At 37.5% G+C, this 13,119-nt stretch overlaps 1 protein-coding gene across 14 annotated transcripts in view; it reads right to left on the bottom strand.

Annotated features, from left to right (window-relative positions):
- Positions 1 to 13,119, bottom strand: part of plekha7b (pleckstrin homology domain containing, family A member 7b) — a 66,493-nt gene that overhangs the window by 20,419 nt on the left and 32,955 nt on the right. For 13 of the 14 annotated variants that reach the window (XR_004659640.1, XM_034893266.1, XM_034893759.1 and 10 more), the window contains 7 exons: positions 12,635 to 12,746; positions 10,407 to 10,511; positions 9,827 to 9,899; positions 9,335 to 9,435; positions 3,322 to 3,500; positions 1,437 to 1,865; positions 688 to 1,228 (listed from right to left, as the gene is read on the bottom strand). Coding sequence is in view for 13 of the 14 variants with exons in the window: in XM_034893266.1 (XP_034749157.1) it covers positions 688 to 1,228; positions 1,437 to 1,865; positions 3,322 to 3,500; positions 9,335 to 9,435; positions 9,827 to 9,899; positions 10,407 to 10,511; positions 12,635 to 12,746 (1,540 nt within the window). In the remaining variant the exon portion in view is untranslated. Of the gene's footprint in view, positions 1 to 687; positions 1,229 to 1,436; positions 1,866 to 3,321; positions 3,501 to 5,556; positions 5,853 to 9,334; positions 9,436 to 9,826; positions 9,900 to 10,406; positions 10,512 to 12,634; positions 12,747 to 13,119 lie in introns of those variants that run through there. The other variant, XM_034894266.1, reaches the window with a different exon arrangement.

Here is a 13,119-nt window from a genome sequence, read left to right as displayed (position 1 = left end):
CAGCAGGGGTGGCTCTGCAAAATGGTCTCGGGAAGGAACTTCTGGATATATGGTTAAACATAATTTGCTCTTACCAGTGTATCGCTGTGTGTACTTCGTCAATAGTAACGCCCACCAATTGGTCCCAAAACGTCCCAGTTAAAGAACACAATCATTCCCCAAAAGAAACAAGCAGAGTTGCCTTGCTTGCAAGATCATAATATTCTTTAAAACTTGCCATTTTCAGCTTGTAGTTTGCTAGCTCGAAGACTGTTGTTGTTTCACAAAGCAAACAGAGATTGAGAACAGCAACACACCAAGAGCGACAAGGTGAGGGACATAGCTGTAAGGCAATTCTCCTGGGAATATACTTCCACTGATCCAGACTATGTGTTTGCTAACCTAGGCTTTAGTACAAAACAAACAGAACTTAGTTAACATCTAAAGCTGAATGGGAAACATTAGAGGGATTAAGACAAACTAATTGAATTAAATTAATTTAATTCAATTCTCCGTTGCAAAGTTTGATTGAGAAAAAAGTAAATTTATAAATTACAGCGATAAAATAAATGGTTATCTAAATTGTCTGGGGAAGATTTCTGACTGGCAACTCAGAATTTTCAAAACTCAGAACTCAAAACTCTCAATTTTCCTAAATACTAAAAATGACAGAGATGCCTCTGCTCTCTAAGTACGTAGGTGTCCTACCTGAGAAAGATGGGCACAAATTTGGCCAGGCGAGCTGGGCCTTGTGCTGTCCCCTGGTGTCACTTCATCCAGGGGCCTGACTGTGCGTCTGTCTGAAGGAGTATGGGGCCTGCGAGGTGACAGGGGTTTGAAGGAGGAGGGGACTGATGGTGGGACTTCACACGGAGACGGAGGGACAGAGATGGAACGTGGCATCTCAACAGTAACTCTAAAAGATGAAGAGTCTGTGAAGTTAGGGCCAGTGTAGACAGGAGCGGTGGGGCTGCCATGACGGAACTGTTGCCGCTGCTGCCACTCGTACAGCTGCCACACCATTCCCTCCTTGGTGGCCATTCGCTCGTCGGTGGACATGCGGAAGTGGCTGAGACGGTCATGGGCATACTTGTAGTCACTGGGCAGGTTGCATGTTGCTGGAGGAGAGTTGCTGCCAGATGGGAGACGGGGAGACTTTGGCAACGACTGATAGGTGGCATCCCCTGTGCTGGCTTTGGGCTTTAATGGTGGAGTCCACCGATGGAGGTTGTACTCAGCAGAGGGACCACTGAGAAAGGAAACACATGGATGTCTTTTACTTTTATGTCAACAATTGCATCCTACCTGTCCCAAATGAGAATGCTTTCTCTGCATAAAGTAGAGCAATTTGAGCCATTCAAACATACAAGTCCCCTCATATTAGCCACTAGAGGGAAACATTTATCAAGGTTTCTTTTTTTGAATCATTCACGCTGCAGTTATGGATTCAAACTGACCTCTTTGGTGGGTCCCCTTTTTGAACTTTGACCCACTGCTCCACCTGAGCCAGCGTATTCTTTCTTTGCACATGTTTCTCAGTGTCTGGTCGCGAAACAAAGCCCCTCTGATAGACCAGATTTCCATTCTGTTCTGGTGGCAGAGCCACTTGGATTACAGTTTGCTGTCCGTTTTTGTGGGTGGCACCATCAACTGAGTCTGGAGAGAGTCGCTCTACTCTTTCCTCTGTGGCTGACGGGCTGGGCCTCCCCTGGATCTCTAATTCATACCTTGTCTCGTCTCCATGAGCCAGTTGAATACAATTTTCCGGAAGTTCCACTCTGTCTGTCCTGCAAAGGCTTTCTGACTGAGATGAGTTTTGGTTGATGTGGACATGGTTGGTCTGTGGGACAGCCTGCTGTACAGCCTTCTTAGGATTCTCCACTTCTCTGTAAAAAAGTTGATGACTTCTTAAATATGTCAATGCAAGTTCTGCATGTCAACAATTGACTAGGACTTAAACTTTCAACTACTACATATGGCTACATTTGTTTAGTTATTTAACCAACATCTAATTCTCCCTCATAACAATATATTATGATGAAGTGCAGCATTGTTCTTGAAACAATGGATTACACATCATCAATGAGTGGATACAAAACATAGTGAATACTCAAATTTACCTTATGTAATCCTAAAGGTAATTTCAATTTGCAGAGACACTTAACATACAGTTAGATTCATTACTGAGTTTCTGACAGAAACGATCAGAGACCACAGTAAGTTATTCAATAACTTTCCATCTTTTATATTTCTAAATAGAGAGGAAAGAAGAGTATCCCCCAGGTACTATAAATAACAGTTACTAAATGAAATAGCTTGGAGGCTGTGTGACACTCTTTAATGTGTTCAAATAATAAGACTAATAAATTAGGTTTCACATTTAAACATACAATATGTAATTTTCTGCCGATAGGGGTCTCTCAATCAAAACAATGGATGTAACACTGATGATGATTGATGATGTTGTGTAGTGGCCAATTAAAATATATCTGTTGACGGATAGGTTTATCCATTACAGTTTTATCCTTGTTAGGTTTACGTTTCATTAATCCTTTTACCACTTACAGTAAGGGAATAAGACATGATTTCAAATGTCCAATTTACAAACTGCTAAAACGTAAGGGTGGATTCTTTCTGCAGAAATTGTTCCTCAGGTCAAACATGAAGATATTGAAGGAATAGCAGTAAAAGGTGTATATAAGCTGATTGAGCTGCAGTGAAGTGATCACCTCACAAAGAACTCAGTGGAAAATGTAGTGTTAGGCTTTATTATTGCTTCATTAGTGCAAAGCATTTGATATAATAAATTTCAAGGGACCAACTAAGACTTTCAAGTAGAAATCAAGTGCTTTACAAAATAAAGATTTCAGGAGTACTGACTTACATTGGCCTCTAGGTGGCAATACTGCACAGACCAGTCAAACCACAGAGAGCATCCAGTTAATCTAAGAGGTCTCAATGCAGTTTGTAATGCATTTACCGCAGATTGACACTATATAGCGGCTTATTTATGCCATTGATTGTGAATATTTTTACAACAAAAGAAAACTATGCACACAAATCTGCTTTGTATGTTATGTTGAACAAACATATTCTTGGCTGCAATAAGCCTTATCTATACCAGACCCACATGCAATATGCAGTATGCACACACACACTCACACACACACACACACACACACACACACACACACACTATTGTGACAGCCACGTTCCCTTTATGATATAATCTTAAAACATATCCACTTCACAGACACTGATGTTCAAAGACAATATGTTGGTACATGTAGCAGCCCAGCTAATGAGAGAAAGGAAGCCTGTGCTCTGTAGAGCGAGACCAACCTCTTTACAGTGTGACTATGCTGCATCAGCGCAGCCTGGTTCATGGCCCGGATCCAACCATTCATGTCCTCCTGTGTGTCCGCACTGAAGAAATATGTCCGCATCCCGCAGTGTTCTGCCTGTGAGCCAATCACAGAGTTCTTATTGTAAATGTAGGAGCGCATTCCTGTATGGCTCGCCTATCAAAGACAGAAAGATGGAAGAGAGAGAGAGCAAGGATAGATATGAGAACTTCTTCCTGAAGACAGTAAAAAGCTGCCCGTGAGACTGATGATTAATAAAAAAAACTTGCTTCCTTGACAGCTGTAATCTCAGTGAGAACAAAGTTTACAGCAAACATTTTCTGAAAAACAGAGTAGGGAGCAAGCAAAGTGCTATAGCAGAAATAGCATGAAGATTGGGCTGTTTCTGGAAGGAAAAAACAGGTTATATATTTAAACTGCTTTTAAAAAGCTTTAGAAAAAAATATACAATATCTTTAGCATACAGAAATCAGACAGCAAGTGCAGCAAACGACCGTACAGTACAGTGGCAATAAAAAGGCAATTACAGCAAGGCCATCTGTCACCACTTTAGTCGGGATACATATTACAACATAAACATTAGCTTCCCTTTTGTTATTTCTACATATAAGTTGTTTCACATTCATTTTAACTTTACCTCAACAAAAGAATCCTGAATAGCTGACAGAGGATTTACAACACAAGACTAAACTGTATTACATACATCATGCAAAGAACTTGATCTTCACCAAGTCCAAAACTATAACATGTTGAACAAACACTACAGATAGCCATCGTGACAGAAAAAGGGTCCTTTAGTAATTATGAAATTACAATCCTGATTTATCATACATATCCCTACAAACATAACTCCATCTACATTAAAATACTGTAGAAGCATTGTATAATTAGTGCAAAGTTCACTTCATTGCAAAAGGAGCTCTGGCCAATTATTATATAATAAACATGTTCACAACATGACTCAACTGTTGTCACAACTACATACAATCAGCGTGGGTTTTCAACTTCTTAGTGAATGATATGTATACAGCAGGTTCTTAAGAGACCAAAGAAAATACTCTTATCATCCCCATGATTTGCAATCATTCTACTAAAACACCTGTAGGCAATATGTGAGAAGCTAAACACTCCAAAGTAAACACACTTACAACACTGTACATATTGTAATATTGTATTTTATATTGTAAAACAATATAAAATTAATTTATGTACAGCAGGACAGCAAATTGCTGATGTCAACAAACATCCCCAAAAAAAGCAATGAAATCAGAGAGGATTGTGGGAAAACGTGCAAGACCCTGTTGTCCCACCAATGACAATGAGAATGTGATAAATGATATGCAGCTAGACAAGACAAATACCAGAGCCACTGAGCATGTACTATACATATACAGCGTAAGATTGTTGTTGTTGTTGTATTGATTTGAGCAAAGCTTTTATCTGTTATATTTTTGTTGTTTCTGGCATATTCTGTTTTAGATGGTTTTTCCGGATATGTGTTATGCCCTTTTATTATGTTGTTATCTATAATTGTACAGCACTTTGGGGCGGTAGTGACTGTTTGTAAATGTGCTATATAAATAAACTTTGACCTTGACCTTGACCTTGTAAGATTGATCAAATTTGTATGTGAGTGTTCTGTTCTACCCATTCCCCGCATTTATAAAAGTTAGCAACTGGCTAAATCACGACATACAGTACACAACCATTCCACATGTTTTTGGTTAAAGTGCTCTCTCTCTCTCTCTCTCTCTCTCTCTTTCGCTCTCTCTCGCTCTGTCTCTCTCTCTCTCTCTCTCTCTCTTTCACGCACACACACACACACACACACACACTCACACACACACACACACACACACACACACACACTCTTTGACTTGTGTACACTAATTTTGAGTGAACACTGTAGGTACTGTGGCCTTGTCATTGTCCGCTCACATTTTCCAAGAATCTGTGGACTATAATAATAATATATAATAATAATAGTTTTCCCTTTTTCTGTTCTTATTCTGAAAACAACTACAGCAAAAATGTTAAATAAACTAATGGCACTTCTTTGTGCTCTGGCATTGTCTATAGCTGACTGTAATCATGTGTGTACATGATGAAATTGTTATGCACATTTGGAAATGTGCCTTCATCAGCTGCGAGTATAATATGAAAAGAATGAGCTGAGGAGGTCCACTGATGAGGCTTAAGTGAAATCAAATACCTATTCATGCAAGACAGGAAGCCACTGGGATTGGGGACGACCACCCATAGAGAACAGTACTCACTCCGCTCGCGCATACACCGGGTCACAATAGGAGGCAATTGACCAACAGGGAATGAGAGAAACAAAGTGAGATGAGCAAAAGTAAGAGAACAACAGAAACAGGAAGTTGCTGACTCATTATTAAAGAGCAGAAATGGCTCCGGCTGTGGTCTTATGGCAGTCATCACAGAAGTAAGAATAAGTAACAGTGGCAATAAACTGTTTTGACATTTTACAATCATCACAGCTTCAGTGCATCATAGAAGTACTTAGTAGGAGACTTAAACAATCAGATTTATTAGATAGTCTTCAATCAACGGCTAATCAAATTGATTTTGAGAATATTTTGTGTCCCCATCCCTCATTATTTCAGGCCAGCACAAACTGTAGTCTGTCAGTAGCTCTAACAATCAGAAACACTGCGTTGTTGAACAACACCAGACATCTATTGAGCTGCTGTCATGCTTACTTAGCAGTAACTGAATATTTCCGAAGCACCTCAGATACACGTAATAAAATCACCTTCTCTTTAATGCTTGATGGCTCAGAGAGAGCTGTAGGGAGTAGAGATCTCTTAAATACAGGGTGGTACAGCAGAACCTAAGCTCATTTCACCTTACACACACTCTCCAGCAAGTGGTGGGAGGAGACGATGAATAGGCTGACTGAATAATTAATATTTCCAGCAGCACAATTATTGTATGTAATATGATCTTTAAAACGCAGAAGATGCGTGCCACACATGCATATACATTCATCCTCACACAGGCCTGCACTCATTCTCAGACACGCACACATACACACAGAATCCAGATCCACAGAACAAAAGCATAAGTACAAAGGAGCTGAAAGGATTGCAACTGAATGCCCTGAAGCTGCAGTGGTGCATCAAACATTCACCACTATTGTTCTTTGCAAGTAGCTCTGTGTTTCCACAAAGGACGAGCTGGATAATGTTAACACTCTTTCCTTAACCAAAATACATAGATCTATATGCTGTCCTCTGGCAGAATTCACAGGCTTTGCTGCGTGCAAGGAACTTTTCTGTCACATATTTTTAAATAAAAATGACAGGCGCAACCTATTGGGTGCAGTATAGCTAACAAGTTATGTGCTTTTCAGATCTCAGTGAAAGAACAAAGCTCTTGCAGCACACTATGTTGAAGACTGCACAGCAACCTCTCCAACACACTGCTAGGGCTTCAAAAACACAGTGCAAAATGTACTTCTGACTACATACAGGGTTGTACTGCAGCCATCCATTGTCAAATAATACCCTACATTGTTTTAGTGTTAAAGTAAAAACAAGCTCAGTGACCACAAGGTCAGAAGCTGCATCAGACTCTACACAATCATACTCCAATAAGGAAGTAATAGATATCAAAAGATGAGTTGCATGCAAAATCTTTCTTGCCAAAAAATGTGAACACAAGTTAAAATTTTCTGAGAACAAATTCAAAACTGCTTTGGAACCAATAACAAAACAATACTTTTACCCTACCTTACTTTAAAAAATGCTTTTCTACAAAACAATTTTTGTTAATTCAATAAAATGAGCCAAACTTCTCACACAAATACGTCTTACATGTTTTCCTACTGTCTTACAAGCAGTTACAATTACAATTAAAATCAGGAAATACATGATCAAACAATGAGTAAACAGAACTATGACCTTACTATAACCTTTGATACTTCGGTTGATACTCAAGTACTGAAGTTCAATATTCAGCCCTAATAGCAGATCATAAACTTCCTACAAAAATGCAGGAAAAACTACTAAATGCATTTCCCGTGGAAAATTACCTTTGGATTGCTGAAAAGCTAAATTGCTAAAGCTAAACTGGATTGCCGGCATATTACGTAAAAGGAAGGTGAAGTAGTAAGAATTGTTGGAAGTATGAATGGTTTTAATTATTACAAATATTAGTGAAATGTTAAATAATACTAATAATGTAATAAACAAAAAGTGGAATATTTTCAGTTAAAACAAATAAAAAGTCATAGAATAGCAAGTCAGATGACATAGTATAGTTAAAAGGGATAAAAAGGTCATGGTATAGTACAGTATGTCAAAAAAGTCATAGTATAGAATGTCAAAAAAGTCATATTATAGAATGTTGACAAAACTCATAGTATAGATGTCGAAAAAAGTCAAATAAATGTCATAGTATTTCTTAAAAAGTGATAAAGTCATAGTATAGTTTGTCGAAAAAGTCATAAAAAGGACAGCATAATATGTCGTAAAAAGTATAGTTTATAATATATAATTTCCCTGCATTACTTTTCTGTCATATTGAAGCTGTCCTAAAAATTAAAGGAAGAAGTAAACAGAAAAAAGTCAGTATAATATATCAAAAAAGTGATTCAAAGTTAGTTTAGTTTGTCAAAAAAGGGGGAAAAAGTCATATTATAGTATGTCAAAAAAGGTCTAGCCCGCACTGGGTCTGCAGGAATTACTTGCTGGTTGCCTGTTGGCAGTAGTACAAACCACTGAGCCAGTATACCACCAAATAATTCAAGTTGAAAATAGTAATGGTATGGTATAGGTATGTGATCTAACCTGCTGCTGCAGTAGTTGCCTACTGTTTGTTGCCTGGTGGCAGCAGTACAAACCACTGAGCCATTGTTCCACAATGTAATTAAAGTTGAAAATAGTAATAGCGTAAGATGTAGAAAAAAAGTGATTAAAAAAAGTGATAAAAAGTAATAGTATAGTATTAGAGTAAGGACAACTTGCTGCAGTAGTTGCCTACTGTTTGTTGCCTGGTGGCAGCAGTACCAACCACTGAGCCATTGTTCCACAATGTAATTAAAGTAATATTACATTGTGTAATATTACATTGTGTATTATAATAATAGCGTAGGATGTAGGATAATAGTCATAGTAGAATATGTTGAAAAAAGTCCTAGTATAGTCTGTCAAAAAAAATGAAAAATAGTCATAATATAGTTTGTGGAAAAAGGTTATAGTATAGTGTGTCGAAAAAAGAGATAAAAAAGTAATAGTATAGTATGTAAAAAAGTGATAAAAAAAGTCATAGTTTAGCATATTGATAAAAAGTCATAGTACAATGTAAAAAAAAGTGGAAAATAGTCATAGTACAGTATGTTGAAAAAAGTGATACAAAAGTCATAATATAGTATATAGAAATAAAGTCATTTAACAGTAATGGCATAAAATGTCAAAAAAAGTGAATAAAAATTGGATAAAAGTCACAGTATAGTATGTCAAAAAAGTCATAGTATAGTATGTTAAAAAAAGTCATAGTATTGCAGTCAAAAAGTCAATACAAAATCAACGTAGAGTATGTCCAAAATCATCATTCAAAAGGGCCAGGTTGGAGTGGGTATCAAACCTGGGTCTGCAGTGATAACTGGAAAATAGTCATAGTAAAGTATGTCAAAAAAGTAATATTATTGTAGTCAAAAAAAGTAAGCAGAAAATCATATTATAGTATGTAAAAAAAAGTGATAAAAAAGTCGTATTTTAGCATACCAATAAAAACGTCATACTAAGTATGCCAAAAAGTGATAAAAAGTCATAGTATAGGGTTGAAAGTAAAATGATAAAAAAGTCACCATCCTTCCTGTGTTACAGAGACCACACCAGGGAAACAAGAAAGCGAGGGCTGCTTGCAAATAGTGATGTAGCAATGAAAACTCTATGTAGTAAACATTTTTTTTCTGGATTTATAATTTCTTACATAAATCGGATTCAATGCCACTTCTGTGTTACCTTGAAAGCGTATTTTCGGTTTATGTGATCATCAGGCTCAACTGGTGCAATGACATAACTGGGCAGAGGGATGCTCCCGAGTACTGTCTCCTCTCTGCTGTCTGTGAAGAAGGATCAAACAACACAGAGTAGGACTGACTGCAGATTTAATGAACAGCAGGAAAATTAGCAAGGCATTATTCATGGGACTCTTGTCTGGTCGAGGCCATGTGGCACAAGGTGGCATGTGGCTTATCTATTATTCAGTATGATTAATGGAAGACAGGAAGTAGATGCTCTAGCAAAACAAGCCCAGATTACATCCCATAATAAAACACTCAAGTTAATAAGGAAGGACATGTTGGAGGAAAAGAAAGCCGGGGAGAGTAAGAGCAAGAATTATTCAAGAAATTAATATCCCTCATAGGAGCTTGCTGAAGGACTGTGCTTTTAAATGACCATTTACAGTTTTGTCTGTTTAACCATGGCCGAGTGCACTTTTCATAGACTCACCTTTGTAGTAAAACAAGCAGTAGTCTGACAAAACAAACCACTTCCTTTTCCACAGCCGCATTCCAGAGCTGTCCTGGAGGTGAAAGGGGAAACGCAACACACACAGTGTATTAAGAAATCCTCCTTGCAGGAACTTTTTAATTACAAAGTGTAGTTCAGAAATACAGCAGTGCATATTATTAGAACAATGATTTAATTTAAGTTCAGTTTTTTCTTGCAGCATTTGGCACAAAGATGCAGCCTCTACTTTTGACTAAGTACTGCTAGTCGCTGACTCTGGGTTTACTTGGGGAATTGTCTTTGTTTGTTATGCTGTTTAAGATGATGATCATAAAACATTTAAATCCAGATTAGAAAGGTTTTGTAGATTTATTATGAGGATTTATTTTGTATATGGTACAGTTCATAGATCATCAGATTCTACACAAAACCCTGTAAAATGTGCTCCTATACTTGACAGGTGGGGGTCTTTCTTTTTTCTTTTTTTAAAGATTATTTTTGGGGCATTTTAGGCCTTTATCTTTTATAGGACAGTGGAAAACATGACAGGAAGACTAAAAATAAGAGCTGAGGAGCTCACCTGTTTATAGAGCCAGCCTCTCACCACCACTGGGATGTTGAGGTTTCTTTTAATAGCATGATCCCTCTTGCCAAAACTGTGCACTTTCCCCGCACCTCTGGAGCCCTGCAGAAAGCAAAGAAAAGCCCAAAGACTTGATTACATTGGAGCAAAATTGAAGTTGAATGAATCTGGTTTCAATTAAATTAAAGGTGTCCTGCCACCCATATTTCATTTCTTTGTGGTAATGTCTGAAGTTCTACCAGGGGCTCTGTAACATTTTTTTGTGGAATAAATGCCTTGGTTACCTTGTTTCAAGCCATTCTAGCGTGGTACAAAAAGCCTGCCGGAACACTCAGCTCGATTTGGGCCAGTTTTCATTCATATTCAACAAGCTAAGCTGCTTGACTCTGATTGGCTAACAGCTAGCCAATGAGAGCCTGGCTATCAGAATCCTCTACCCAGCTCATGAATAGGCATGAGCTCAACTGTAATTTGACACTCTGAGACACCACAATATTGCAATAAGGGCAACCGGAACGATTGGTTCATTTACATTTTTTAGCATACTTATATTTAAACAGTTGCACATTTTGTTTTTCCGATCTTGTATATACTAAAATATTTGTTCTTACATTCTTATATTTTATTATTATATTTTGTTATTATAATTATTATTATTTCATGTATATTGTATGTATGTATATTTTGTGTGCTGCTGTAACACTGTAATTTCCCATTTTTTTGGGATCAATAAATAAATATCTATCTATCTACTGTATATATCTATCTAATTGGCCTGACTTTTCCGCTTATTTCTTTTCAGTGGCTAGAGCTGACAGAGGAGGTAGCAGTTCATTTCCACATTCACGACGTAACACAAACACGTACGGACCTAACGTATTTCAAAAAAGTATAAACGGTTTTGTGTGGCAGGGCACCTTATTTGATTAAATTGACTTGTTTTACCAGTAGTTTCCCTAGTTAAAGATTGATAACATTAAATCAGTTTACATGAGGAAGGAGAATCATGAATTTTCTTTTGGCTTCTGAAGACAAAAAGAGTCTGAAAATTACTGGCGTTTATTGTTTATTAACAATCCTTATTGTTTATTAAGAATCCCCATGTTTTTCATGTTATAAAAACAACAAAACAAAACAGTAACACAAAATAAAACATGGCATTGCAGAGAATACAACTGCAAAAGGGAGTTAACTGGCCTTCTTTCCTGGAACTTCCTTCTTCTAATACCCATGATGAAAAGAGGAAATACCAACTGGCTATACTTGTGGATGCGTGCATCCATGACAAGGTCATTTTAGACTACTTTTTCTCTGACACAATTAAATTGTACTTTTCTTTGGGTGATTTTCTACAGAAATACCTGGAGTTGTTGGGTTGAGCAGCTGGCTAAAAGAAGACACAGATGTTGAGGGGACAAATATATGCATCCCGAATTCCTCATAAATATGACATGTTTTAATGAGACAAAATGAAAAACACCAGAGGGACCAAAAGTTAAGGTAAGCCAGTCACACAAAACAAATATCACACATACAAAGTAGTATTTTTTACATTATCTGTTGATCTGCTGATTATTTTCTCTATGATTTAGGTCTATAACATGTCTGAAATTAGTTAAGAATGTTAAGAAGCTCCAAGAGACCAACATAACGTCTTCAATATTGTCTGTTTTGTCAGATCAATGTTTACAACCTAAAGATATTTAGTGTACTGTTATATTAGACAAATAAAAACAAAAAAGGGTTCACACGTGAAGGTCTGGAAACAGCAATTATCAGAATTGTTGCTCATCCATCAAACAAAACATTTCTTTCTGTGAAAATGTCCATGATCACTGTGGAAATAACAGCAAAGTCTATTACAAAGATGCATACTGTACACCACACCCCTATCCAGTCCCTGAGGATGTGTAATCAGTTTTATTTTACTTTAAAATTGACTAAATTATTGCTCTTTGTGTTAATCCGAGTGAGATGATGTCTTCTAGAGTTAATTTAACTAGTTCATAAACCTGAGCTTCAACATGAAGAGCGCTTCTAAAGAAATTCACCACCCCAAAAAGAAATGCTTGGCAATTACAATAAATGTCAACTAAGAAAACCTAAAAAAAAATATCTGTAAAGATTGTTACATTTTAAAGTTTACAGTAAAACTGACAAACACAAGTGAAACATACTTGACATAAACATTTGGGCTCTCAATAAAGACAAAGACCGATACTCACCTTTGACCCTGCAGTGGCATCTACTGCTGCTGATGTCACAGCCCTGGAGGGCTCTGTGACCATGCTCGGGGATTTCTGAGTTGCCGCTGACTTGGACATACGGACTTCTATCCTACAGTTGAAAAGGCAGCATAACAGAAGATCAGTAATACAGACAAGATGAGAAGCATTGAATAGTGATATTCCATCTTAATTCCTCCGACAAACTACAGATACACAGGGACACAGCCCTGTGCTGAGCTTTCACATTTAAAGGATATGTCTATTTCCTGACACCGCCACGCAACCTCTCACAGCCAGTGGCTCTGCGGTGGATGTGTTAACAGTGGAAGTGTGTCAAACACTTCAGTGACACTTGGTCTGACATGAACCTCGGGGCACACACCATACAGCAACCCAGATAACAAGTCAAAACAAACACAAAAAGAACCAAAGCCTTTGGTTAATGCACACACACACATACACACACACACACACACACACAC

Source organism: Etheostoma cragini, chromosome 1 (assembly GCF_013103735.1).
Source record: "Etheostoma cragini isolate CJK2018 chromosome 1, CSU_Ecrag_1.0, whole genome shotgun sequence".
Classification (NCBI taxonomy): Eukaryota; Metazoa; Chordata; class Actinopteri; order Perciformes; family Percidae; genus Etheostoma; species Etheostoma cragini.
Note: the sequence above shows the minus strand (reverse complement) of the source record. Positions and strands in the feature narration are given on the sequence as shown.